Source organism: Puccinia triticina, chromosome 4A, assembly GCF_026914185.1.
Source record: "Puccinia triticina chromosome 4A, complete sequence".
NCBI classification, from domain to species: domain Eukaryota; kingdom Fungi; phylum Basidiomycota; class Pucciniomycetes; order Pucciniales; family Pucciniaceae; genus Puccinia; species Puccinia triticina.
In genome coordinates, this window is record NC_070561.1 from 7,455,390 (window position 1) to 7,483,254 (window position 27,865).

Here is a 27,865-nt window from a genome sequence, read left to right on the forward strand (position 1 = left end):
TGAGTCCATATTGGAATGGCATTGGGATTCATTTACTAGAATGAGGTCTTGTACTCCTTCTAATTTCTCTTGAACACCTCCTAGCTTTTCTTCAAGGAGTTTTCTCAATTGTTCAAACTCATTGGAATTCACAGCAGGTCTCTCTTTGGCGCAGTCTCTCATTCGATTCAGGAATTGGTCAAGCAAATGGGGCATAAATTCCTCTCTAAAGATATCAATGATGGAAACATTGAGGACTTCTCTGAAATTCTAGACACAAGATTCTGGAAGAGTACCAGGGATTGTTTCCACAGTTCCAGACAGTTCAGAAAGAAATTTAGAGAACAATGAATGTAATTTTTCTTCTAACAAAATGGGACCATTGTTAGACAAATCATTGTTAAGATGACTAAGGAAAAGTTCTCTGCTGGATTGGCTAGAAAGATTATCAAGATCTAAACTTAAACCCATGGGAGAGGCTGAACTTATTGGTGAAAACCTCTGCCTCTCCCTCTCCCTCTGCCGCGGCCTCTCCCGTTGGACCTGGTCAACCTCATCAAGAACTCCCCAACGTTGATGATCCTGTGGGTATTCCCCAAGGGCGGGTTCCAGTTCCTCCCGGATCCTCTTGAGCCGTGAAAATGGGATTGATAGTGGTAATTCCCGCGCTGACCTCCCCACTGTTGATAATGGGGTTGAGGTTGATGGTAATGCGCGTTGGGGCGCTGGTAGGGATGATGGCGCGGCGCTTGGGTCCCATCTAGCTGTGTGGAAGCTGGTGGGAGTCTCGCCATTTGCTGTTGTTGCGGAGGGGGCGGCGGCGGCATTTGAAGAGCCTGATGGTCGTAGGGGGGCGGCATTGGCGCTTGTGGCACGTAAGGGGGGGGGGGGGGGGGTAGGACCCTGGTAACCGGTCTCTTGCACTTGGTGTCGCGAATTTTGAGGCTCTGGTGTCGGCGTAGCTACCAGAGGTTGGTGGCCTGGGTGTGGGGCTAGGGCTAGGCCGGTGTTGGTCTGCGCGGTTATTATCGGCGGTGCTCTGCGCTTGGCGTCTAAAGTCTGCTGGTATAACGTCCTCTCCAGGGCGTTGAGGTCCTCTCTGGGGATCCAGTCCTGGCTGAGACGGATAGCTTTGTCTCTCCCAACCATCTCTTGCGTTGTAGCGGCTTGAGAGAGGAGGCGCCTCAGAGCTCGTGTGTTCTGCGTCTCCCGAGCGCGGACGTGCAATTCGTATTGCTCGTTGAGGAGGTTGACTAGATCTAGGATTTCTTGATCCTCCGGCGTGAGCTCCATCGGCCCGGAGGAATCTTGAGGAGCCTGGTTCTGAGTTGGGGGAACCAGGGACAGATCTGGCGGCGCTCCCGGTCGTAAACCCTCTGGGTTGGTAGGCTGGGGGGAGGGATGAGATCTCATCTGCTCCCTCTCTATTGGTCGCGGTACTGGCATCGACCTGTTCGAAGCTAGGGCCAGGGACGTCTCCCTCGGATTGTACAGAGCTGGGGGAATGCCCGTGTCCGGAGGCAAAGGTTCCTCTCGAGGGAACGCAAGAAAATCCTTGTCCAACGGCGGTAATGCCGACTCTAGCCCGTCGAAACCGTTCTTCTGCGGCTGGGCTGAGTTGGTAGCGGAGTCGTTTTTCTGCTGAGAGGTCCCTTCCATTTCTAAGATGGGGGGGCATTTTGTTTACGAGTTGTAATTAGTTTTTTGTTGTTTTATTATTAGTATTTTTTTTTATATGTTTTATTTTTCAGAAATAAGGAAATAAAGAAAAAGAAGTACCTGAAACCTTAGCTTTAGCGGAAAGTCTGCGGCTTTTACGCGTAGTAGAAGAGACTTTCTTCTTTTTTTGTTTAGCTTTGGTTTTCGCGGGAGTTTCAGACGTCCAGTCGGCTATATTAACAGCGGCTGTGACTTTCTTGCGGTGGACTTTGGGATATGTAGTAGTAGCAATGGGCGTCCAAGATGTACTACTAATTAGATTTCCGTTTTGCGGAGTAGCAATAATCCTAATTTTGTAATCTTCTTCTTCTTCGCTGTCCTGCGCCGTTGCGAATTTTTTTACGGTCAATTCTGGCAATTATAGTTCAGAAGGCAAGGAATCTTTTGAGCATACTCCGATTTTTGATATTTCTTCTTGATCCAAAGGTATAGAGGAGTCAAGGGAGGATAAATCCGACGAAGGGATAAATAGGTCCGTAGAAGAGTCGCAATTCTGCACTTTCACGGTTAGAGGGGACGTAAATTTTTTTTTCAAGGGTTCAGTTAGGGATTTAATCAATATAGAACCAATTTGGGAAAGTTTTGAGAGAATTTTAGCGTTAGTAGTATATGTAGAAAGAATTTTTTATGAATTTTTCGAATTTTTTATGAATTTTTTGTTTGATTTAAACAGGATGATCAGTCCTTGGCTTTTAAGCTGTCTAGAAGTATGAAAAGGGAGGATATTTCCCGATGAGGCCCCCAATTGTGAGCCTGTGTCTCTTATGTGACAGCAGGACACAAGAAAAGAGAGGAGGAATATTTTGGATTTCTTGGGATAAAGAAATACAAACTGAGAGAGAGGAAGAGAAAGAGAAAGAAAGAGAAGATCAGGCCTAGACTTTAAGTCTTTATTAATTGATCTGGGCTATTCTCAACCTGGAAAAGTTGGATGCCAGCTGTGCAAGGCCAAGAAAGAGTGCAACAGCCTCCACTCACAACAAGGAAACGTTGGTGGGATTCAGAAGTAGGGTTAATACTCTGCTCTGGTTTTGTAGGTCTTAACCAGAGATAACCTTTTGATCTTTTAAGATTGGAAGGGTTGAAGAAAAGAAGAAACAATTAAGAACAACAGAGTTTCACTCTGGATAAGCAAGGTTCAGAGAAAGAGTTTACTTACTGTCAATATCCTAGGCGCCTGTGACGGTAGGTATACTGGGAGTGTGGTAATCTCTTTGGTGGTGATCCTGGGTTATCTGGGGTGTGTTTCTGGTGTGCTGAAGTCTGTAGATCCTCCTCAGGCAAGGGGGATCCTGACTTCGAAAATTTTCACAGTTTGCTTATGTAATTACATATGTACATGTGGTTTGGCGCGCCTGGTAGCGCTAACACGTCACAACTGCGCATGCGCGCCACAACTCAAGAACTCAGGGAAGGAGTATAGTTAAAACAAATTGTTAAGTTGTAACTAGGGTTAAAATTGCATGAGGAAACAGAAAATGAAGTCAAAACAATGATATCTCTTAAGATGAAAAAGATATGAAGTAATTTCATATGTAATAAGTAGAAAAGAGGCAGACTTTAGGTCAGCTGTGTCTGACAATTTGTCTTGCTGGCAAGTGCTTGATAACCGTTGGATGGAGTATTGCCTGATGGCTAGCATTGGCAAGAGCAGAAAAGGGCCTCGCCGCCTCGGCACACCATACAGCGCAGAGTTGTCCAACCTCTTTTGGATTGATGTCTCCAGTCCCGCTAATCCCTCAACTAGCCAGATTAATATTCTTCTTGTCTTCATCTTGTTTGCAGAGGCAAATTGAAGTGTGTTTGTTTAAGTTGCCACAGGAGGTGTCTGATGTTGGGCGGTTGATCTTTGTTCCACATCTAATTAAGTATGCTCAAGGATGTTAACTTGTAGATGGTGGAGAGTCAGAAAACAAATATGAACTTACATTGGGCAAGGATAAGCTATCATCCGCCGGCCATACTTATCAAGCTGGTCGGACAGAACGGGTAACGCATATGATTTGTAGCTGAGACTGATGCCGTTTGTTGCGACTTTCTGAGCCTTTCCTGGATGAGAAATGACATAGTCAGAAACCACTGTCAAACTATAATAAAATAGAAAATAAACATTGTACCTCACGTAACTCTTCCTCATCAGTGAGAGGGCGTGCTCCAGACGGCGGTGGCTGGCTGCTAGATGGAGTGATATTGAGCTCTTCTTGGGCAGGTGTTTTGTTGGTTACCTTTGCTTGGTTGTTTGGAGGGGGTGAGGCGGTTGATTCGCGGGATCGGTTGGTTTTTTTTCGCTTGCGGGTGGCCATCGTGGTTTGGTTGGTGGATGGATGTTGATGCGGGATATGAATTCCGACCTTGGACTTCATTTCCAGATATCCTGCCAACAGGGGGCGGGGGATCCGATGTCCCATCTGAGTCGGACGGGACACAGCGACTTCCCATCCAGATATCCGCCCGCCGGGGGATCCCAACGGGGATAGCGGGTATGTCTGGGCGGTACCCGGGTGCCACCATTTGTTGAGGGAAAATCAGATACCCGGCACCGCCCCGCGGGTATTAGGGTGGTATGAGCAGTACCCGCCCGCGGGTCCCGGGTACCGCCCAACGGGTACCTCTTTGCCATCCTTAATTTTTGGTCAAGGCTTACTCTCTGTTACTCGCCGCCCTTGACATCTCCTTCTTGTAAGCCGCTCTTGGCAAGACATATTTGTCACCTGCCTGCCGCTCTTGGCCTTTATCCTATGTATAGCCACTCGCGGCATGCTTACATTATCACTTCCCTATAGCTATATCCTAAACTGTGTATATATATATTAGCTTGCCTATCACAACCGGACTTCTCCAAGTCCGGCCACTTGTTTTGTATCCTCCCAAGATCCCATAAGAGCTCATCCAAGGAGACTCACCTGTATCTCTTTGTCTCCCCTTGTCAAGCTGTTCCATCCCTTGGTCTATAAATAGACCCCTTCTTCCCTGCAATGGAACAACAACTGATTTTGCTTGTATATTTCCAGCACCTGAAACCAGCGAGCATCACACCGGCAACAGTGCAAGAGCTACGCTACAAAAAGCGGCAGCGTAGCGAAAGCGTAGCGGTTTTAGCCTCGCTTCGCTAAGCTTTTTGTAGCGGACTTGGCGCTTCGCTATTCGCTACATTTTTTAAGGGGAAAAAATTAAAGAAAATAGCACGCTTTTTTTAGCGCAGAGTAGCGGCAATTCGCTACGCTTCTTGCTATAGTAGCGGAAAAAACGCTACTGTAGCGATTTTGCTGCGCTACCATAGCACCAGTCAAACATCAATACTGCACATCATAAAATGATGGAGGATTGATGTTTGTGTACTATTTCTGGCATTTTCCACCAAAAGGCAGAGATGCCCGCTACACTTTTGACACAGAAGCGACCCGGTTCGCTACGCTTTTGGCGCTAAAAAGCGCTATTAGCGCCAAAAAGCGTCAATTTTTCCGCTGCGCTATACTGTAGCGAAGCGGCAAAAAAAGCGCTTCGCTACGCGCAGGCCAAAACTGCAGTAGCGGTTCTGGCGCTTCGCTACCGCTCAAAGTAGCGATTTTCCGCTAGCGCTAACGCTATTCTGGATCCAGAGTAGCGTGTTTCCGCTTTGCTACGCAAAAGCGCCGCTTTTTGTAGCGAAGCGTAGCTCTTGCAGTGTTGACACCGGGCAGACATTGAAAAAATACAGTCAGTCATTATCAAGAGCTCTCTTGATGACTGGCTATACCGTTCATCGAGAGAACAATGACTATCAAGAGAGCTTGGTCATCTACAGAGCCGGTCATTGAGAGCTCTTGGTCATCAAGAGAGCCAGTCATCAAGAGCTCTTGTTCATCGAGAGAGCTTGGTCATTGAGAGAGTGTCAGCGGTGGTGATACCAAGACCTAAGTCTTCTAGCTACACCAGCTGCAAAGAGTAGGGAATAGTCTTTGAGGATTAGGAATTAGCACAGTTTCTGAAGTTGAATACCGGTGGAAAGAGAACAAATATAAAGATATTTTTATGTTTTTTAGGCAGAGGGGCTTAACTCTGAGAGCTAAGGGTAGTTAAGTGCCCTCCGTGAATGTTCAGGGCCTGTGAAACAGGGGTATTTGAAAGATTTCACACAACCAAGAGCGTGTATTTCAGTAATCATGAGAGGTCAATCCAGTATGCTGGAGACATGAGACAGGAAAATATACAGGAAGTACAATGTACCTAAGAGCAATTCTTGTAGCCACCTTTGAGTGATATAGAGAGAGAGATAAAAAGGAAATGATAACTGATATGTCCGCTGAAGCGGTTGGGTTTGCTAGAAGTAGCTGCAAAACTATATCAGCACTTCTGATCACTGGAAGGAGTAAGGTGCATTAGTGATCACTCTTACTTGACTCGATGGTGCTTGTTCTTGAAGCTATCCAATACAAGCTCTAGGCTTATCGGTGCTGCTCTTGTCTGTCATGCACCAGAAAAAAGCATTAGCTACCATCTCTGAGATTGGGCTCTGCAGCGAAGAATACTTACCTCCTGTGGAGGAGATTCTTTTGCTGAGGCTGGGACCAAATTGGTCTTGAGTGGCATCAGATTGGAGTGAGCTAAAGAACACAAAACAGTCCTTTAGTCTCCACCATCCTAGCTGTGACGAGTCCAAGGAATGGTACTTACGGGTCTTGTAGTCCAATTCACTTGGATCGCTTGGGCTGCCTTTTTCCGTCTGCTGACGCAGCTGAACCTAAGATGGAGCAACGAGTTCAGCCTAAGCTAGATCCCCACGCCTGGACCACATGCATATGCATGGGCTGGAGGAGCGTTCACTGACCATTCTCCCTGTCTTGGCTAGGGCTAAGCCCCTTTTGCCTTTTCCGCGCAGGGCTTGTGCCCAAGTCTTGACAGCCTACCATGCTTCAATCCGGAAGGGTTGAAGCAACTTGAGAGACCGGATGAATACCAATGGCTCCCAGTGCTCAATGAATGATAACCCATCCAACTGGCTTAGTGAAGAAGTCTGCGTTGAGCTTTCTGACAATCAGGTCCCAAACGCAATGAATTTGAATTGCCCAGTGTTTTATTTCAAGACTGTTCTGCAAAGTTTCACTCTTTGCTAGGTGTATAGCATAGCCCCCCGATTGTATAGCACGGCAATGTGCTGGGGTTGAGGGTGCGTTTTGACTTCAGAGATGTGATTGGAGAGACATGCGAGATCTTGACCTAGATTTCACAGCGCCTTGTATCCTGCTTTGGTAGTTGACAAGGACACAGTTGACTGCTTGGAGGATTTCCATGCTAGGAGGTGCTTTCCTGACAGTATAGCAAATTTGGTAGAGGAGCGTTTAGCGTCAGGAAAATCCCCCCCAGTCCGTGTCAATGTATGCTTTCAAGTATGCTTCCAAGTTTTGAAGATACATTAGACCATGAGTCTTGGTGCCTGCCAGATTGCAATAAATCTGTGTTGCTGCTTGATAGTGGAGAATCCCCGGGTTTTCTAGGTGCCGGGAAATTGAGCTGACAGCATAAGATATGTACGGTCTTCTGAAAAACTGAGATGGTTGAGCAGGCCAATCAGGATGCAATAGTTCATCGCACTCTTGCAAAAGTCATTCACTTCTTGCTTAGTTTCCCTTCAGTGTATGTACGCTGCTGTTTTGTATTGAGGTCCTCACAATAGGGTAAGGGATCAGCTTCAGTAAAAAACGGTAGCTTTTCAACATCGAGCACCGTATGACTCTGAGCCATTGTCGGACAATACAGAAAGCTAGACTTTGACGAAATGTGCATGCTATGTGACAACAAATGTTTTGCCTTCTGGTCGGTAGATTTTGTAGGCGGAGAAGTCATTGCTGTAGCCATTGTTATACCATCTCAGGCAATGGATCCAAATTTGATTCCTTGATTGTGCTTTGGTTTGACTAACCAAGCTTTGCACCCAAAGGGTCAAAAGAACGCTAGATTCGGTTTGAACATAAAACATTGGTTCCATTGGAGAGGCCTTGGACTTCGAGAGGGTCAAGCACATCAAAGGCTGAGTCAATTTCTCCTGAGTTTTCGGCCGCGAGAGCTCTTGCGTGTGGACTCAAGAAGCTCTTCTGTTGACCTTGCCTAATACGGAACTGTATAATTCCCTTGAGGTTGTACAATGTGATAGTTTCCCATTGGCGGAGATTGAATTGTCTTTCAGGAAGTAATTGACGCGAATTGGGATGACATAGGGTATAGGCGACTGAATGAGTGGCAGACTGATTGTGTATATTGAAGCTTCTTGGCCCTTCAATATTTTCCAGTGATGGGCTCTTGAGAAAAGAGTTGTTCTCGTTGGCGTCATTGGTGTAGGTGAGAAGGGTTCTGAGGACAAAGTCGGTGCCATAGTCTAGCTGCCAGTACAGGATGAAATGGATCAAGAAGACAAAGGTGTCAAGGGAAACTTTGGACGGATAGACGTTCTTCCAATCTGGAGGGAAGGCGGTTCGGAGGATAGGCTCCAGCCGCTTGTTCAAGGCCGATGCGCCTTCGCAGACCCGATGCAAGTATGACCACGTCAGCTGGACAATCCCCAGCACCATTGCAGCTTGTGTGCTTTTCTTGTTCAGCTTGGTGGTGCACCATTCTACGTTCTTGGTCCACTTGGGCAAGAGGAGCTCTTGCGGGGCGGCGCCGACGGCTGCACACATCAGTGGGAAGGTGGAGTTCCAGTATCTGGATTTCGAGGGTTTATCAGACATGGAGTGCGACTTGCTGAGGATGAGGTTGATCGCCTTGCCCCAAACGGGGTGGTTGACTTCGGCGGCGGCCAATTGGACAACTTGAGCGAGCAAGGGGCCAAGGGTTTCGGCCATGGCGTGTGAGATCAAAGATCTCTTCACTGGGGACAGTCTTGAGTGGGCTCGAGGAGTGCAATTTCTAGTATTTGGGGCTGTATTTCAATAGCTAGCTCGGAGAAGAATATAAAAGGTCCAGTCTTCTTCTCAGTATATACAATTCAGGAGGGAGCTGGGGAAAAGGGAAAAGGAGAATAAGGGGAAAGGAAATGCTCACCTAGCTCGGAGAAGAATATAAAAGGTCCAGTCTTCTTCTGCTGAGGTAGGAAGGCTCGGGGCAACAGGGATGATGAGTCCTGCTGCTTACAGAAGGTGTGACATGTATTTCTTGTGGAGCCCGCGGTGCGCGGGGGCTTCACAGTCTCCCCCCCTATAAAGAAATGAGGCGAGGGAGGGCGCTGAGCAAACATAGGAGACGACAAGGGGCAGACACCAGAAGGGGGAAGACCCAGACAGACGGCTGGGCGCAAGGCATAAGTCGGCGGGAACAAAGGGGCAATAGGAAAGTGAAGTTGAATCGGTACAGTCGAGTGCAAGTTGAATATAATTGGGCATGGGGCAGTACAAGGGCCGCGGGCTGGGGCAGGTGGGGGCATCCGGTATCTCGAAGATGTTGTCAAAATTTTACTCGGTGTGCCTGTTGCGATGCGGCCCCGTAAGCACCGGCCCGCATGGAATTGGTGAAGTCAGCGTTTGGGGGAAAGGGAAAGGGCGACGTACTCCGCTTGGCTGTTGAAATCATTGGGAAAAGTAGCCCCAACGGCGTCAAGGCAGCCTTCAAAAAAGGTTGGCTCATTGTTGCCAATCGGGAGTTGGTGGTCCTCAAAAGCGTTCTCAGAAGACGTTGCTGCCGAGCTCTTGATTTGAAATGACAAGTTCGACGCAGCTTGCGCGTCAGCTTTGTTGTCTTCCATGATCTTGTCAAGTGAGATTGCTTTGGAGTTTGCTATCCGAGGGAGCAAGTTCAATTTAGCTTGCGCGTCCAATTCGCGGTAGAGGGAAAGCGAAGAGACGCTCAGGTCGGGGCAGAGGTTGTCGTCCTCCACACTGGCTACCCCCGCTGGGGAAGCGAGTGGCCTTCCTGGTTGAGCGGGTTTGCTGGTTTTACTTGCAGCTTGGGCTTTGGTCCAGGCCTTGGGTTGCTTATAATTAGCAGGTTTGGGGGGGGTTTTAAAGGATGCCAGGATATTGACGTGTGATCAATCAAGGGGACCCGGGCAGGAGCCTGCGTCATTCCCACAGTGAAGTTTGCAGAAGTGACATTGGCCCGTGGAGTCGAGGTACGAGCGGAGTCTCCAGAGGAAGTCACTGCTTGGAGTATTACTGGGAGAGCAGGACCGGGCTTGGGAGGTCGAAAGGCAGGCCCGGGCAGCAGCCAGCCGTGAAATACCGTCCGCATAAGTTGTAGCATTTTTCTCAAAGACCATGTAGTCAAAATCTTCGGGTTCAAGGATGCCAAAGTCGTATATTTTGGTGCGAAGTTCTTCCGACACGCCGAGAGTGACCCACTCGGCTAGCTCAAAGTCGGAAATTGCATCAGCGGGTTTGTCAAAGTTGTACATTCTTTGTAGCGTCCGAATTTGTGTACTGAAGATAATGAATGATTCTGAATCTGTCATCGTAGTCTGTCAAATTTGGCTTTTCAATTGAGTGCGCCAGAGGCACGGGAGAGCATAGTCAAAAAGTTGTTTCCTGAAATTAATCCAAGGCTTGCCGAGGTAGGATTCCGACTCAGTGGCGTACAGTGACAGCAAATTGGTCTCTTCAATGAATCCGCCGACCAAATGAATCCTATCATCTGCGTTGCTAACGGCCCTAGTTGCAAAATGAATTTCCACTGCGTGGATCCACTTCAGGAAGGCCTTGACGTCCTGAAAAGGACCTCTGAACTTGGGGCCGTCAGAGATGCGGTAGCGCTGGAGATCGATGCGACCAGTACCTGGAGTTGAGGTGGGTTCCTTCTTGACTGATGCTTTGATGAAAATTTTCTCCAAGAGAGCGGTGCGGCTTGAGATTTCGTTCCAATCAGCTTGGGCTTGGGCTTGGGCAGTTTGAAGTTGAATTAGAGTGGTCTGTTGTATTGCCATCATGGCCCGTATATAGTCTTTAGTGGACATATTGTCCGGGAGTTTGATAGTGGTGGGGTCAATTGGTTGTTTTCCCTGTGCTTGAGAAGAAGGACCTGGCGAGTCCCCAGGGTGGTTTGGTTGTTGCATGATAGATAATCCGTGGTTCGACACAGCGGGTGGATTGAGAGACACAGTCACGTCGGTCGGGAAAATGGAGCAATCGGTTGCCGAGTCGATCAAGGAAAGAGCCGATAACGGATCAATCAACTCGAATTGGGGAGAGCTGGCTGGGATTGTCGGTGAGACTGGCAGTGGAACGTGAATGGCTGTTTCGTTCCTCAGTAGAGCTTCTAGCTGCGCTTGTCTGCGGCGCTCCGCGTTGCTGGCGCGGATAATAGCTTTGGTATCAGTCGGAGGGAGAAGAGGGTCTTTATTTGACCGTCGTGTTGTCATGAATTGGTTGAAAAAAAATCAGTCGAAATTTGAGGATCAGTTGAAGTCGTCTCAATCCGGAGGTAGGATTGGTCCAGGCAGTACAGTCAGTGTGCAGTGAAATGTTTGTCCCAATAGTGAAATTGGGATCGGGCAGTGTTCAGTAAATTCGATAAGCGGAAAAAATCTCCGCTGGTTGGTGAGACTAGAAAAAAAAGTGTAAGAGATCAAAGATCTCTTCACTGGGGACAGTCTTGAGTGGGCTCGAGGAGCGCAATTTCTAGTACTTGGGGCTGTATTTCAATAGCTAGCTTGGAGAAGAATATAAAAGGTCCAGTCTTCTTCTCAGTATATACAATTCAGGAGGGAGCTGGGGAAAAGGGAAAAGGAGAATAAGGGGAAAGGAAATGCTCACCTAGCTCGGAGAAGAATATAAAAGGTCCAGTCTTCTTCTGCCGAGCTAGGAAGGCCCAGGGCAACAGGGATGATGAGTCCTGCTGCTTACATAAGGTGTGACATGTATTTCTTGTGGAGCCCGCGGTGCGCGGGGGCTTCACATGGCGGTCTTGACTGACGAGCCTCTGGATGACTCAAAGAGGGTGGCGAAGGTCGCGATGAAGTCCGGTGTCCTCGAATGCCTCGAGTGGGTAGACCTTCAGCTTGAGAAACTAGACGCCTCGGACCAGGTATCCCAATCTGGCTTCGCCGTCCTTCTGGTCGCGAAGATGGGCGACCCGGTTCATCGCGTCCATTTCGGCGGCAAAACGGTCGCTGACGCTCGTGAATCTGATTGGACAAGGCTCCAAGGAGATAGGCGAACATGTTCATGTTGGGCGTCCTGGCGGTGACGTGCGGATCGGCATTCTTGATTGAGTTGAGGATGATCTCTTCCAGGCGGGTGCCGAGGTCTTCTCCTAGTGCTTCCCGGGTGACCAATTGGACGATGGAGATCAGGGCGCGACAGAGGATGTAGACCAGCGCCAGGTATTTGCGCTCGGAGAGGACAGCCGTGACCCGGCGAGGATTGAGCCAGTTGCCGCTGGTGACCAAGGCACGTTGGATGGCATAGTCATCGCTCGATTCGCCCTGACGGGACTTCCAGCGCATGACGAAGTTGACGACCTGTGCGGGGTTTTTCTTGGAGACTTGGGCGAGAGAGACGAATGTGGCGTCGAAGACCGGGTCGACCGCGTGGCCGAGACAGCTTCCGCCGAGGCAGGGATCGGCTTGCTTAGGAGCTGGGCAAGCTTGCTTTCGCATTCTTCGAATCCGGACAGGAGTCGTAGTGTCGAACATGTCAAGGGAGTTGCGCATGTGGAGACTAGCTCTTGAATCAAGGACCATATTCGGTTTACCATCTTCACCCTTTGAACCAGTCAGATAACCAAATGACAGGCTCACAAATCTTGACGAGGGTTGAGGTTCAGGTTGCATCATGTTCAGCAAACTAGTGCCTGAGGAGTACTCTTCACAAGCCTTCTTGTACAGCTCTGGATGCACAGTCCAGAATTCACTTTCCGGATGCGGAGCATTGGGATGTGTTCTCCGTCCTCACGGCGAGCGTACCGGCGTTTCCTCGGATTGCTTGAGCGTCCGGGACAATTTGCTGCGCTAGTGACCAGTGCTGTTGAGCCTTTAGAGATACTGCCTGGGAGATTGTTAAGAGTGGCGTAGACTGTGTGAGAGTGACAAGACTTAAGGGTTTAATTGCAACTTAAGTTAGTTCATGATTTAAGGTCGACATGAGAACAAGATGGAAAAGAGAGAAAACATGAGGTGCCTATGTACCTTAAGGGCAGAGGTAAGGCAGCAGCTACAAGCGTTTGCGGATGATACGCGGAAAATAGAATAACAGGAGTGAAGTTTAAGAAGAATAGGAGGCTGTGAAGCTAGAGATGAGAATGAGGGCCGAGAATGGCAATGGCGCGGAACGAGGTCGTCGCGCTACCGCTGATGATAACAGTCAGGGAAATTCGAGCTAGTGTATTGATTGAGTTTGAGGTGTGTGAAACAGGGTGGTTGTGAGTCGAGTGCGCAAGTGAAGCAGGCTGGGAGTGAGAACGACTGGAGAATGGAATGAAGTGCGTTTGTCAGCGCTTCTTTTATACAAGTCGTGTAGCTTAGCAGGTAGTATCACTGCAGCCACGTACCTAGCTTGGTTGTAGTTACAACAAGCCTGTCCAAGTAAACAGGGACGTAGTCACGGCGGTTTGGTCTCGACCGGTTTGGACAGGGCTCGCAGTCATGTGCTCGTGATCTGGTTGACACGGTAATTATGGACTGGGTCAGCTGCTTTGTTTCTATTGCTCTGACAGGGTCGGTTTGGACTCGTCGACCTGGTTTAGCTTTTATGAGAAGGGGAACTTACTATCGGTGGCTTGAGTGGCGGCGTTGTTGTGGCTGTCGTCTGGGACAAGGGAGAAAAGACTGGTTTCACCCGAATCGGGCTGAGGAGCACCCTTGTCTAGTCCGGGCGGGCCTGAGCCCGATATCTGACAGACTGCGTCGTAATGAGTGATGCCCTGAGCTTTGCTATGATCGGCTTCGGCTTAGCTAGCAATTTGCCGTTGCTTATTCGAGTTTCCATGAGAGAAGGTCATCTCCGGGAAAACCTCGCGACGATGGTGCAACTGAGAATGACACGAGGAATGTCCAAGCCCATTGTTGCAAATTCGACTAGTGCTACTTCTAGCTTGTTATAGGTGTGTGTGGCGATGTCTTCATCATATGGCCATCACGGAGGTGGATGTGTACTCATTAGGGGGGTTCACGTTGCAAAAAAAGCAATGCTGATTTCGTCTGCTCATGCACCTGTGAGTAAGGTTCATGCCTTGCAGATTGCTTCCAAAGGGGAGCTGCCCAGCCAAACCTTTTTGCTTTCTCACAATTTTCAAAAGCTGCATCTGCTGGTTTTGGTTGCTGATTTTTGAAATCAGCCTTACGAGGGGGGTTCACGTTAGGCTGATTTCGAAATCAGTCAAAAAACCTTGTTAAAAATTGATGGCTGCTCATGCAGGTCTATGCAAGGATATTCTAGAAAATAAATAGAGTTCTCAGCAAGACCTCCCCTTTGAAGGCCTTGCTGAAGGGAATGCTTATGCAGTATTTTTTTTAAGTTTATGCAGGAAATGTGCATGAGATTTGAAACCATCCGTGACAAGCAGTTGAAATCAGACTAACATGAACCCCCCTATTTTTGAGTTCCTTCCAGATTTTGAAGGCATTGCGAGTATTCTCATTGGTTATCACGTGATTGTAGATGTCATCAGAGACATGACCGCCTAAGATTTGAGCTGCTTTGATGTACTCTTGTCCGACTTCAGCAGTGGCCTCCTCAGGAAGAGGGCTTTTTGATGCACTGAAGCAGGTTTTAACCGCCAGATATGACTTCACTTTTCTTTGCCGCATGAGAAAATTTTTGCCATTGAAAGTCAGGCATTTGATGTAATCCCTGTTGTCGCTTGAGCTGGTAATGGTGGCAGGAGCGAGAGGAGCGGCAGAGGGAGAGTCACCCAATTGAGCAGGAGCACTGCGAGTACCAGCCATCGTGAACTGCTCTTAGAAGTGGATTGGGGTCAACCAGTTGAGATTTAAATCTGAAAGATTTCACACAACTAAGAGCATGTATTTCAGTCATCATGAGAGGTCAATCCAGTATGCTGGAGACATGAGACAAGAAAATATACAGGAAGTACAATGTACAGCTATATCAGAAAAGCTTGCTGCTTCCCCCACTTTTTTCATCTTTTTTGCCTTCCCCCCTCCCCAAAAATCTTTCTCACCCACCAAAGATCAGCGGGCAACGGCCGGTCCCCCCGCCTGCTATATCCGATTGGCCCAGCCAGTGATGAACATGAACCCATCCTTTTTTGATCGTTGTAACGCTCAAGAATCCCCATATTGATCATGGGTTTCCGGAAATATTCTCCAGACCTTAAACATGCGGCTGTCAGTCACGCCATCAAGGGGAAGCATCCAGCCAAGATCAAAAAAATTCGGCGGGCTTCAATCAGCCGCGATTCACTTTACCAATGGTCCAGCTTGTACGAGAGGACCCGTGCTGTTGTTTGCAACCCCAGCACTTATCTCCAGAGAGGGCATCCGTTGGATTTGAATGATGAGGACTTGAAGTTTATCAAAGAGCTCGTTACTGATAAGCCATCAATTTACGCAGATGAGATCCAACGCAGCTTGGCCAAAGAACATGGGATCACGGTATCAGTATTGACTATCTTAAACACCCTGCATGGCCGGTTGAACATGTCAAAAAAGACAATGCGGACCATCCATCCCAAACAAGACAAAACCGAGAGGGCCCATTACATCTACCAGGTTGGAGCAGTGCCAACCTCTTGTCTGATGTTTACTGGTAAGCTTCTGGACCAACACCTACTTATTCAATATAAATTAATAATATACACTAAACCTCCTTTAATGCTTACTCAGACGAGTCAGGAGTGTGCCTAGAGGTTGTCCAAGAACTCAAGGATGGGCTGTAGCTGGCAAATGAACCCCTAGAGTCCCACGCGAGCGAAGCTCCCATCAATATAACATTGTACCAGCAATTTTGACATCAGGATTGGTTGCTCACATGGTGCAGGAGGAATCCATGGACCGGGAGACTTCCCAGTTTTTTCTAGAGAATGTGCTAGTGAGTTACACATTTGATTGGGTTAGATTGCCAGCAAGCAGGATTTATCTGATTAAAGGTTATTTCACAATCAAGATTCCCTCAATGAACCCCTTTCCACAGCCCAACAGTGTCCTGGTGATGGACAACGCGCAAATACATCACAATGGAGTGGTGGCCAATATTGTTGAGTCGGCCAGTTGCCTCTGGCTCTACTTGCCAGCGTACTCGCCAGACTTCAACCCCATTGAAGAGGCGTTCAGTGTCTACAAATCAACCTTGAAGCAAAATGAAGAGTTACTCACAGGCGGCAAGGGAGACTTTGAGGTCATTGATGGCTTCATTCCTCTAGTTTTTACTTCGGATCTCACCCAGAAACTCTTCCAAGCATCTGGCTATGCTGTTGTCAACTGGACTTATCCACATTTTTTGTTTTCTCAATGTTGCTGTATTTCCTTTTTTTGCATCATCAGAAATTGCTACCAAAGGTGCCAGGCAATCATTGCCAATTTATTTTGCTCTGTGCCTGATAGCATTTTCCTGTTTTGGAGACCTCAGCGCTCTTCAAGCCTATACTATCCAAGTAGCTTTTTGTTGCCCTTGATGTTAACTTTAGGGCAAGCCCTTATATAAACTTTGTACTTATATTTGGATGAGACAATATAATATCGCACAGAATGAAGTCCTCTTTGTACGCTTGTAGGAGTAGAGAACGGGAGAGGTGAGAGTAGAAGACATAGCAAGTGGCGAGATGAGAAAAGAATACAGGTGGAAGTAAAAGACATTGTGACAAGAATAAATACAGGGGGTAGTAGAGGAGCAAGTGGCAATATGAGAAAAGAATACAACTTGACAAGCATGTGCGGCAAGGGATAGATAAGGCTATATACAGTCACTCGGAACAACCACGTCGTTTCTTCAAGTGGTGTTCATACCGCTTAAGGTTAGAGATGAGCGCTTGGGCATCTGCAACTTTAAGACCCACTTTTTCAAGCTCTTTGGGTTTCATGAGGGATAATTTTCTGTAGTGGTTGATCCCAAGCCCATTGAGATTCTCCTGGATTTTTGGACAGCTTGGATCCACATGTACAAAGCGGAGGTACTTGTTGAGACTGGCATCATCATCAAATGATGTTGGTGATGAAGGAGGTTGAGGGGCCGGAGGGTTGGGTGGGCCACCACAGTGTGGTCTAGGTATTGCTTGAGACAAATCGTTGGGAGGACCAGCCCTTTGTTGATTCCCAGCCAGGCAGTCTTGATGACTCATTTGAACTTCACCAACTGGATGTACCATTGCCGGTCCAGTTTGGTTTGCTGTATGATGGACTTTGTAGGCCATCATCTTCCCAAGCGAAGGGTCCCAGGCCACATGTAACTGCTCTGCCTTTTGAATTGGCATTGCGGCCGAAGTTTTTGGAAGACCAGCGGTTGGAATAGGTGTAGGCTCTGGAGCCACGGTTGCAGTGGCGGCAGACAATTGAGCAGGTGCTGAATTATCCCAATTGAAACCAGGGACATTCAGAGGATGGTAGAGATTGACCAAGCCTTTTTTCATCTGTCATAGTCAAGCGTGGAATCATCAGTACTGTGTTTGCAAGGATAAAGAGCACAAAGTCCCCACAATAGCTTTGGCCCAGATGGTCAGTTGATTTGGATCGAGTATCATAAACTGCTTTGAGTTTTTTGGATTGATATAAGCGGAGACCTCATGGAAACCCGTAAGATGTCCTTTTGGAGGGTGTTTTGACTTGATCATAGTGATTGTATTGAACATGTTGGACGAATGGGAAGCTCCAGCCGAGGGCTCCCAATCATCTGCGTCTGCGCCTGCCCATATCTTCTTATTTCCCTGAGTGGCCTCTAACTCCTCTTTAGCGGCCTCCTTCTGTTGAAGCATTCCAAACAAACATTAGGAAGAACAGTCGCAGTGAGTATCATCATTTACATCAAATGGGACTCACCTGAGCAACCGTTTTTGGGTTGATCTTGTTGATGCATATGTTGAATTTTTAGGCCTTGGGATCAGCAGATTCTTCAAGAAACTGAGTGAATAGATCTTCTGTGTTGATGTTGGCGCGGTTGGTCGTCTGGGAAGAAGTCGAGTATGGAACATTTGCATTCCAACTAAGCCGTCTTGCCGCATCTTGCATCTCAGCGCGACTGGAAAACACAGGCGCATTGAGCTGACAAATCTCCCCAAAAGCTGCTTGTTTGAAACTAGTTAGGTTATTGTCGTTGAGATCCCAGAAGAAAAGGATCTCGCCCGGAGTCGACTTAATGTGGTCATACTTGGCATTCCAAGCACTGGGAGAGACCTTTTGTTTGTGCGACCCACGGGTTGAGGTTTTCTCTTCATTGTCAGGTATGTACAAGGCATAGTTCAACATGATTTTGGTTTTGCCAGCATCATTGAGAATTCTCACTTTGTTTTTCTTAGGCTTTTTTGGGATTGCTTGCGTTGGACCGGAGTTGAAGCAGGGACAACAATATGGATAGAGCTGCCGGTTGATCCGTCATCAGAGGGGCTGCCAGGCAGAGAAGGAAGAGTATCTTTTTTTAGATGGAACCGGGGTGACACAAGCAGTTGAGGTGGGAAATGAGCGCTGTCAAACAGGGGTTTCTTGGTCGTATTCCACCCCATTGTGAGAGCTGTCTTTGACAAATTCTGAGCGGGTTTGCATATTGTCAAATGCTTCCTTGATCCAATCATGTGTATCACCCGGCTGGGTGAAGTAGTCTAGCAACCAACCAAAGATCATAATATCAGCAGTGAGCGTGCATCAAAGCGGCAAAGAAAAGGTGGTAAGAAGAGGAAATAGACAAACTTTTGGCCATGTTTTGGCCAGTATTCCATGAAAGACAATGATCAAAAAGGGATGGGTTGATGCTCATCACTCGCTGGGCCAATCGGATATAGCAGGCGGGGGGACCGGCCGTTGCCTGCTGATCTTTGGTGGGTGAGAAAGATTTTTGGGGAGGGGGGAAGGCGAAAAAGATGAAAAAAGTGGGGGAAGAAGCAAGCTTTTCTGATATAGCTGTACCTAAGAGCGATTCTTGTAGCCACCTCTGAGTAATATAGAGAGAGAGATATTTAAAGTGCCTGAAGCAGCAAGGGCCTGATATTCAGGTTTGGTTTGCTGTGTTACCCCGGTAGAATCCTTTGAAAAAAGGATTTCTGGGAGAAAGAAACTAAGAAGACTCACTGAGGGTTTGTAAGAGTCCAACTGGGACTCTTCACTGAAGGACTCAAATGGGGCGCGGAGAGCTCGTCTCGTGAGGTTCAGGGCCCAAGTCACATATATTTCAGGTGGGGAAGAAGAATCTAGCGTGGAGAGAATGATCTCTCTTAGTATCTACAACATGTGTATGAAGAGAGAGAGAAGAGAGAGAAGGAGAAAAGGAAAGAGACTTACCTAGCGTGGAGAGAATGATCTCTGCCAGGCTAGGTAGGAGGTGGAGGAGCCGGGACCATATGGGTCCCGCTCTGTACCTTGTGACATTTTTGTGACACCCTAGGAGGGGGGCTCACAGGGTTTTAATCAAACCTTTAGCCATAGCAAACCTTCTAGCCGGATTTTCTAGAATGAAACGGAGATTTTCAGAGCGTCGTAGGGTCGCTCTCAAGAAGTTTTTAAACTTCAAACGGAATAAGACAGCAGAATGATACAATTTTCAGTTCAAATATGAAGTCAAGGGGAAAGTATAGCGTTTGGTGTCTGGGTGAATGAAGATGGGGCTAGAGATACGGGAACCATCCTCTTTTTTGTAGGGTATTATTTCTCCTTATTTCTTCTTACAAGATCAGTGATCACCGTAGACAGAGAGGATCACTGTATCTCTTTGTTGAGGATGAGCCGTTTTTTTTTTTTTTTTTATTTGTATTCTTACTTTACCGGGTACTTGCTCATGATGAGCGCTTACTTTACGGGGTATTGTTCATCTTATGATGCGCGCTTCAGTTATTAGTACTACGCGCAGTGTAGACGCATTTCCGTTTTGACTTCTTTTTACTGCGCATACGTGCGCTATTGAGCTGACTCTGCTCTTATTCTTATTATTTGTAGTTTGAGCGTACCCGTGTTTTTTACCGCGCTGATGGTTTATACTTAGCTGTTTTATTTCTATTTTATTTTTATTGCTCAAGGAAAAAAGGGAAGTTTCTGTTTATTTATATTTTCTCTGGTCAGTTTTAGCTCTGATCTAGTTAGCTATCTGAAAGATCTAGTAGCTAGCTGACAGAGAGCTTGGTCATTGAGAGAGCTGGTCATTGAGAGAGCTCTTGATGACCGGCTTGACCGGTTGCTCTATCAATGACTGGCTATAGCGGTCATTGAGAGCTCTCTTGATGACTGGCTGTACCGGTTTTCAAGAGCTCTCTCAATGACTCACTGTACTGGTCATGGAGAGCCCTTTCAATGACTGGCCGTACTGGTCATTGAGAGAGCTTGGGATGACTTGCTATACCAGTCTGGTCACCAGAGCCCTCTCAATGACTGGCTGTAGTCTCTCAATCATTGGCTACATAAATATACCGGTCATCAAAAGCTCTGTTGATGACCGGTTGTATTAAATTCCGCTTAAGCTTGAACAATTCAAGATTTTCAGTGGGCTAAAGTTATGGCCTTTGAGCCACAGCACCGGTAAAATTTTGGTTTTCTGACCAAAACAGCTGCAAACTTGGCATGTTAGCCCCCTATTGTTGCCCAGCAGGAAGGCTGAAGACCTCAAATCAAATGTCAGGATTCCATGATTTTGAGTTCACAGCTCAAAATTATGTCCAAGCATTCCTGGAATCACAATATGTTTGATGACTTGGTTGCTTCTGGGTGTGTATGTATTATAGCACCCATGGGTGTGTGCCAGCAAACTTAACACAAGTCCCTCCCTGTGCTTGCGGGGCCCAAGCACCCTCCCGCTTGCGGGAGGGACTTGTGCCTAATGTCCGACATTTGGCCTGAGGCTGCCCAGCCAAATGGCCAAAAAATCCTTCTAATCCACATATCACCACATACCCCTTGGATTTCTTCACAGCCTCCAGTACCATTAGAATCAGCTGCTTGTCGTACATGTTACCATGTATCCTCATCCCTTGGAAGTAATTGTGATGTAAAAAAAACTTCCTTGGGAGGTCTGGTGAGCCAAAATTGTGAGAACCTGTCCAACCTTGACCAGCAAGTGGCCCAATGGATCCATCACATTGCTCAGAAACAGCCCTGGCAAGAACAGCTGCTGAGCAGCCAATTTTTGTTGAGAATACTTAGCTGAGATCAAGGGCTACAACATGGTCAGCTGGGAGTTGGAGTAAAACCGTAGAGCTAATTGTAAAATAAATGTAAATACAAAGTTGCTCATTTTCTTCAAAAAACCTTGTCAGCCTCAGGCCAAGAATTCGACTTCAGTCCTAAGCCTCTCCTTCGGAGACGCTTCGCGCCTCCTTGGAGAGGCTTAGTTAAGCTCGGTGTGCCAGAGCCGCGCGGGTTGCCATATGCCATTGCCATCCCGGGGTTTTAGCAACCCGGTTTTACCTCCCCGGGTGGAGATGCTCTAAGTCCCTCCTGACGGAGGCTCGCTTCGCGAGTCCCCCAAAGTCTCGAGGGACTTTGTTAAGCTTGGTTGCCATACATAGCAACCCGATAGAGATTTTTAGCTCCCGAGCCAAAATAGACACTTGGTTGGCACCCAGGGTGGGTGGTGTTTTTTGGGTTCGGGTTGGTAAACGCGGGATAGCAACCCGGTTCACCACCCCGGGTGGAGACGCTCTAAATGGAGGGCGCCGGGGGCGTCTCACCCGGGGTGTCGCCGTCTCTAAATACATACGGTCTTGTCCCGGCGAGCTTCACAGCCCATACATTTGGCCATCGACCATCTCCACCCCCCTCACGACTCGCTAGAACATGGCCACCCAGCAGATTCCGAGTCAGCCTGCCAAGGTTTCCTGTAAGCCATCTTGGGGTCTTTCCTCTTGCCGTCTTGCTAGCCATCTTCGATCTTGATGAGCTCATGGCTGACTCGAGCTCCCCCTTGGACTGCATGGTCGACATTCAGCAGTGGCCAACTCTCGGGGTGAGTCTTCGACCTGGGACGTCATCACGGCCTCTTCGCTGCCCTACAATTTAACCCGATCACACGACCCTTCTCCCGTTCTTGCTTTGTCCTGCTCGCCTTACTGAGTGCCAGTCGTGGGTGGACGTATAAGAACTGATATCTGAAACGGCGTTGCATTGTCCCTCCACGCAGTTGCTCTCGCCGAACGCACTGAGTTCGATCGCTGGAAGAATCAGTTTGAACAATTTGCCATCCAAGATGACACGAGCACAGACACAAAGTCAGTTTTCCACTCACAGACTCGATCATCTATCTGTCTTGAGCAAGTACCTCTGCTGAGATCCTTGAGCTTGATGTTGACAGGTTTTTGAACGAGGACGGTTTCATCAACGCAGTTGCACCCTCGAATGAGACATTTCACAAGATCCATAAATCCCAATATTCGATTTTATTCAAAATTGCCGATCTCAAGAAGAACGGCAAAGTTACCTGGGACGATTTCGTGGTCTTCCAAACTCTGTTGAAAAAACCAGACGCGGAATTCGAGTGAGCCGATCGTTTCCCCCCAGAACACAAAACTACCTAGCCACCTCAAGCTGTATGTAAACGTAATCAATTGATCGTCAACTCTCGCTGGCTTGCTGTCCTATCTCCTCAATTCGTCGACTCCAAATCCGAAAAGGGTCGCATTCAAGTACTTCGATCAGGATCGCAATGGAGATGTTACCTTTGAAGAATTCAAGCGGGTTTTCTCCGACAATCTCAGGCCAGACTCACTGCCATTCACCTTCGAGTCTCCTTGGGTGAAACTGTTTTTAGGGAAACGAGGCGGTCAACATGTGCTAGGTTACAAGTGCGTCCGTTATCTGAAATTTTCCTGATTAATGCCAACAAATTGACATTGCTTTTGTCCGTTCTCAGTGAATTTACTCAATTGATGAAGGGCTTGCAGGGCGAGAGACTTCGACAGGCGTTCAGCTATTTTGACAAGGAAGAAACCGGGGTAATTCCTTTTATTGCTGCCTTGCGCGCAGGTTATCAATCAGTGATCATTACTTGCTAACCGTTTCCACCTCCCTTATTCATAGTACATAACTGCGGATCAATTCAAGAGAATCATTTTGGAATTAGCACGACATAAGCTCTCAGACAGTATTCTCGAAAGTCTACCGACTTTGTGTAATATAAGTGCCGGTGGCAAGATATCATACTCGGAAGTCAATGCATTCCACAACGTCAGTGCGGCTACTCCTCCCTGTCAGATTGCATAATCTCCTATCGGCTGGTTTGGAACACGCGCAATGCTCAATTGGTCCCCTCACTCAGGTTATTCGTGATATGGACACAGTGGAAAGGATTCTACGGGAGGCAATCGCAAATTCCCCAGATGGCAAAGTCAATCGACAGGATTTCCTGAATACAGCTTCACGACAGACTCGTTATGTCGCCCTGACACCTATGGAAGTCGATATTGTCTTTCATTTTGCTGGCATGGGCGAATTGAATGCGCGTCTTGGGCTCGCTGACTTCGGTATGCTCTTGGATCCGATGTGGGAACGCCGAACAACCCTCGAAGGTCAGGCTACGGATGACTTGAATGACGGTAACTTCTGGCACGGATTAGGGAAATCAATTTACAACTTTGGACTGGGTGGGATTGCTGGTGCCTGTAAGCTACATTTTGACAGCGTTGTATCGGCCCAAGCCATTAGATCGACGGCTAATCTTGCCCGCTCCCTTATCGGCTGTACATTTCCGATGTCTTATAAAACCCATTGTCTGTATAAGTAGGAGCCACGGCTGTTTATCCAATCGACCTCGTGAAGACTCGTATGCAAAACCAGCGTAGTAAAGTCGTCGGAGAACTTCTTTACAAGAACAGCATGGATTGTGTCAAGAAAGTATTCAAAAACGAGGGCTTTACCGGCTTTTACCGAGGTCTACCGCCGCAATTAATTGTCAGTCCAGCACATCTTCGTTTATGGCCAAAATTGCATATTCTGAGGCATTTTGAAGATGGGCTACTTTTAGGGTGTCGCTCCAGAAAAAGCAATCAAACTCACTATTAACGATTTGATCCGAGCCAACGCTAAAGACCCTGTCACCGGAGAAATTGGACTGGGATGGGAATTGATTGCAGGTGCAACGGCAGGTGGTTGCCAAGTGGTAAGCTCCCCCTTTCCTTTTCAAACAGCCAAGCAGCTGTCAAATTATAATCTGGCTAAAAGCCCATCTCGAAATTTAGGCTGTCACCAATCCACTAGAAATCGTTAAGATACGTCTCCAGATGCAAGGTGAAATGGCACGAGTCGCAGGTAGCGATCCGATTGGTGCGATGCATATTATTCGGCAGTTGGGCTTGGTTGGCTTGTATAAAGGTGCTGCGGCATGCCTGTGTCGTGATATCCCGTTTTCGGCGATATACTTTACCGTTTACTCACATCGTTCGTAACACCACTTCATACACTCTTCCTGCGTTTCATTTCCCCCAAAAAATCACTAATCGAAGCTGACAATCTGGTCTTAATTACAGTGAAAAAGGACACCTTTGGTGAAGGAGTGAACGGGAAGAAGTTGAGCTTTGTCGAAACGCTAAGCGCAGCAGCAATTGCGGTTTGTCTCCTCAGCTCGAGAAACTATCCAACCAATCAAAGGAATCTTACGTTCTGCTCTACGGAATTTTTCACATCTAGGGAATGCCTGCTGCTTATTTAACCACGCCAGCTGATGTGGTCAAAACCCGATTACAATCTGAGGCCAAGAAGGGCGAAACTCACTACAAAGGGTTGATGCACTGTTTCAAGACGATCTGTAAGCACTGTTTCTGGCCTGAAAGTATCGACCAGAGAAGTGATAAGGAGTTTGTTTGTAACAGTACAAGAAGAGGGACCTTCCGCTTTGTTCAAGGGCGGACCAGCCAGAATCTTGCGAAGTTCACCTCAGTTTGGTGTGACTTTAGTATCTTATGAATTCCTTCAAAAACTCTTGCCGGTAAATATACTCTTGTTTATCAAGCAAAAGATAGAGGCTGCATTGATCGATGCTAAATTTGCTAAACGCTGGATTAGTTCCCATTCGATCATCATCCACGCCAAGTGGAGAGTTCTGTTGTATCTGATGTCGAACTGCCACGCCTTCGAGCCAGGAATGCGATGAAAAGTAAGTCTGGTTCTCAGCCGTTACTGCTAACATCTGCTAGAATCTAATTTTGAATTTCTTGATATCTGTTACACTCAGTTCTATTGGACGTCCATGAGGATTTTGGGATGGTAAAACGGCCGACCAAATAGGAGGGCCGGGGCGAAAGTTCTTGTCACCCAAGGTTCAAGTCGAAACCGGCTGGAAAGGATAGTCGAATAATTCACACACAAGTCCCATATTCCAGTGGGAAATCGAACTAATGGGAGGGAGCGGCGACAAGGAATGTACTCTTACACACACGCACTCAAATAGATAAATTTCGGAGGAAGTATCGCTGGTTATAAACATATAGCCCTCGATGGTTGTTGATAATTCTTTACGTCTTTAGGTCTTGGATATACGTCTTCCTCTTGAGAAGGTCCAAACATTAAAAAGTTGGAGATCATAGATAGATAGATGATAATAAAGGAGATCGGAATCCAATTTTCAATTCAATTCATGTTTTCTCGTCCTTTTCCCGAGTTGTTAATTATCCGCTTGGCATTCTCCATCATCATCCCTTCTTTTTCTTTCTTCTCTTGTCTGTATACAGATGTGCTAAAGATGCAGAAACCTTTTTTTTCAAAGGCTTTGATTGGATCTGCATTCGTTATGTGGTAATTTATGTGACAGATGTTTTTGATACGTCAACACACTGTAGAAGAGAGGAAATTTCGTTTGGCTTCCGGCGCCGGGGTACCGGAGTCACCATCGGCCGCGCTGTTTGAAACCCAGGAGCGGGGAGGACCGTCCAGCATCACAATGTCCGGCAGGTCTGGCCGATGGTTCGCCTTTCCATCGGGGGGCGCCGGGGAACCGGAGTCGCCATGGTCTTGCTGCTTGGAGTCGGTGTTGCGGTGCCGGCCCCAGGTTTTTCCATGGAGGATCCCTCCAAAGTCATCAACGTGCTCGCCAGCATCAACAGCGGAAAATGAATCTCTTCGGTGAGATTGTAGATCGATTTGATCAGTTGGTCTTCTAGCGGGTCGGCTTTGATCAACTCTTCCGCCTCGATTGGCTTATGAAGAGCGGATGCTCTGTCAGATGCTTGACCATCCAAAGTCCTTCACATGCGTGATTGTATAGATTATACCATTTGGTTTGAGGTGTTGTGACACTGTATTAGCTCTCGACTGCATTTAGAAATGAGGACGGATCTCTAGTCCTGAGAAACCAAACATGTCGATCGGTTAGCGAGGTCTGTTTCAGAATTTGCTGGCAGAGCTAGATGGCCATAGATAGTGGGAGTGTGCTTGCAATCTTCAAGATGAATATCTCAACAGGGCTTTTACACAAATTTTTCTGGAAACAAAGGTGCCATGGCAATCAACAATCCTCCGAAGCCGGACCCAACATCGGCGAATGCTACCAATTTTTTTGAATCACGATCTGTGCCCGCTTTCCCGTCTTGTTGGTCGGTTGGATTTGAGTTTTGGCTCCGAAAGAACTGAGGATAGTGTTTTGATCAATCCATCTCCTCTGGTCGGGCAGGACTGAAGGAGTGAGAACCATGAGAACTTTTGGAGGATCTTCTTTTGCAAGTTACTTTTGTTACTCAAGATTGTGGTCTGAAAACTGCGAAACTGGACGTGACACCTCAAGCATCAATCCGGTTCCGCCTCATCCAGTCAGCCCTGACAACTTGACCTGTACCAAAGCCACTCAATCAGTTGTTACTCATACAGGTAAGTACCACAACCATACCAGTCTAACTGATGAAACAGGGCCTTAGTGTAACCCCCCCTCCTTGGGGGTGTCACAAGAAGGATCACAGGTTCCCAAACAAACCCGTACTTAGTCTAGCCACTCCCCCGCCCCTCCTAGCTCAGCAGAGATTGGTATGCCATCTCTCCTGAGCTAGGTGAGCCCTTTCCCATTTTCCCTTTTTCCATCTTCTTCTCTCTCTCACCCTTGTAGATACTGACAGAGATTGGTATGCCATTTCTCCTGAGCTAGCCCCCTGACTCCTTTGCAATACCAAAATCAGAGGTTCTAGAAAACTGCCCTCGCTCTGCTCCCCGCTCCTGCTCCCCATTCCAGCTAAGTGAAGCGCTCCTTAGCGGCCGCTTACACTTAGTCACTAACCAGCCCTTTCCTAACTACCCTCTTTTACCATCTCAGATGATTTTCACATGCAGGATGATTACGACCAACCTGGTCAAGAACCAAATACCGCTCCTAACCTGAACCCGTGATGGGCCAGTGCATCGCGACGCTATTGGTATTCCACACAACTCCTTGTAAGAGTGACTCTGACCCGTATCACTATAAAATGAGTGTCCAATTTTCATTCTAATGTTTCTGGCTTGTTGCATTCTCATTCTCCAGCTCTCATCCCACATAGTTCAAACCTTCATATCAAAACTCCTCTATCTGCGACTGCTGCGCTCATCAAAACAGACCTTAACTCATCTCCTAGCGCTTCTATCACCCTCATATTCACTTCAGCATATTGACGCCCTCGTCCCAGTATTCTGATTATTCTCACTCATCTTCTTTCTCCTCTTTTCTTCAAAAGATCTCATATTGTCACATCTCTATCCTACTATTTGCATCCAAACTTCTTGTTTTCACATCACTGCCTGCCACAAGTGCGATCCTGCTCTTAGGTACAAACCAGAACCTACGAATTTTATCTCTATCATCACTTGTGCTCTCAACTTGTTTTTGTACATAAAGATCTGATGAAATCAAACTCTTAGTCCTTTGAATTCTTGCAAAAACGGATTTGCATGAGCTCGTTGTCAATAAAACCTGTTCTACCAAGAATGAATAATGTAGGATCAGTGTGCAGGATTGAGCTGAATTAGCAGGTTTGTGAGAAAACTTGTCCTTTGCGGGTTCAGAAGATCGGTCCATTTTTGATGCTTTGACGGGTTGATTCGAGTTTTCAATGGCGGAGAAGTTTTGCTTCTTGGTGTTGGCGCCCATCCTCAGTCAAGTGGACAGAAGGCTGCTACACACCAGGCAAGATATGAGAAGGGTGCTTGGGACAATCAGTGTGAGGAGTG

General features: G+C 47.3%; 3 protein-coding genes across 3 annotated transcripts in view; 1 reads left to right on the forward strand and 2 right to left on the reverse strand.

The window, feature by feature from the left end:
- Positions 1-12,259, reverse strand: part of PtA15_4A793 (uncharacterized protein) — a gene marked incomplete at both ends in the record, with an annotated part of 48,522 nt that extends 36,263 nt beyond the window's left edge. The window contains 2 exons of the mRNA XM_053168713.1: positions 7,778-8,482; positions 11,575-12,259. Coding sequence (XP_053019895.1) covers positions 7,778-8,482; positions 11,575-12,259 — 1,390 coding nt within the window. The remainder of the gene's footprint in view (positions 1-7,777; positions 8,483-11,574) is intronic.
- A 9,264-nt stretch (positions 12,260-21,523) lies between these two features.
- On the forward strand, positions 21,524-24,964 carry PtA15_4A794 (uncharacterized protein; the record flags this gene model as incomplete). Its single annotated transcript, XM_053168714.1, has 16 exons — positions 21,524-21,566; positions 21,675-21,692; positions 21,867-21,954; positions 22,038-22,220; positions 22,357-22,527; positions 22,596-22,677; positions 22,763-22,909; positions 23,001-23,343; positions 23,463-23,632; positions 23,706-23,840; positions 23,920-24,118; positions 24,208-24,287; positions 24,368-24,485; positions 24,550-24,665; positions 24,743-24,833; positions 24,912-24,964. The coding sequence occupies 16 exons, from the start codon at positions 21,524-21,526 to the stop codon at positions 24,962-24,964; spliced, it is 2,037 nt and encodes a 678-aa protein (XP_053019896.1).
- Positions 24,965-25,611: 647 nt separating this feature from the next.
- PtA15_4A795 (uncharacterized protein) lies at positions 25,612-27,785 on the reverse strand (the record flags this gene model as incomplete). Its single annotated transcript, XM_053168715.1, has 3 exons — positions 25,612-25,918; positions 26,147-26,290; positions 27,682-27,785. The coding sequence occupies 3 exons, from the start codon at positions 27,783-27,785 to the stop codon at positions 25,612-25,614; spliced, it is 555 nt and encodes a 184-aa protein (XP_053019897.1).
- Between the last annotated feature and the right edge of the window lie 80 nt (positions 27,786-27,865).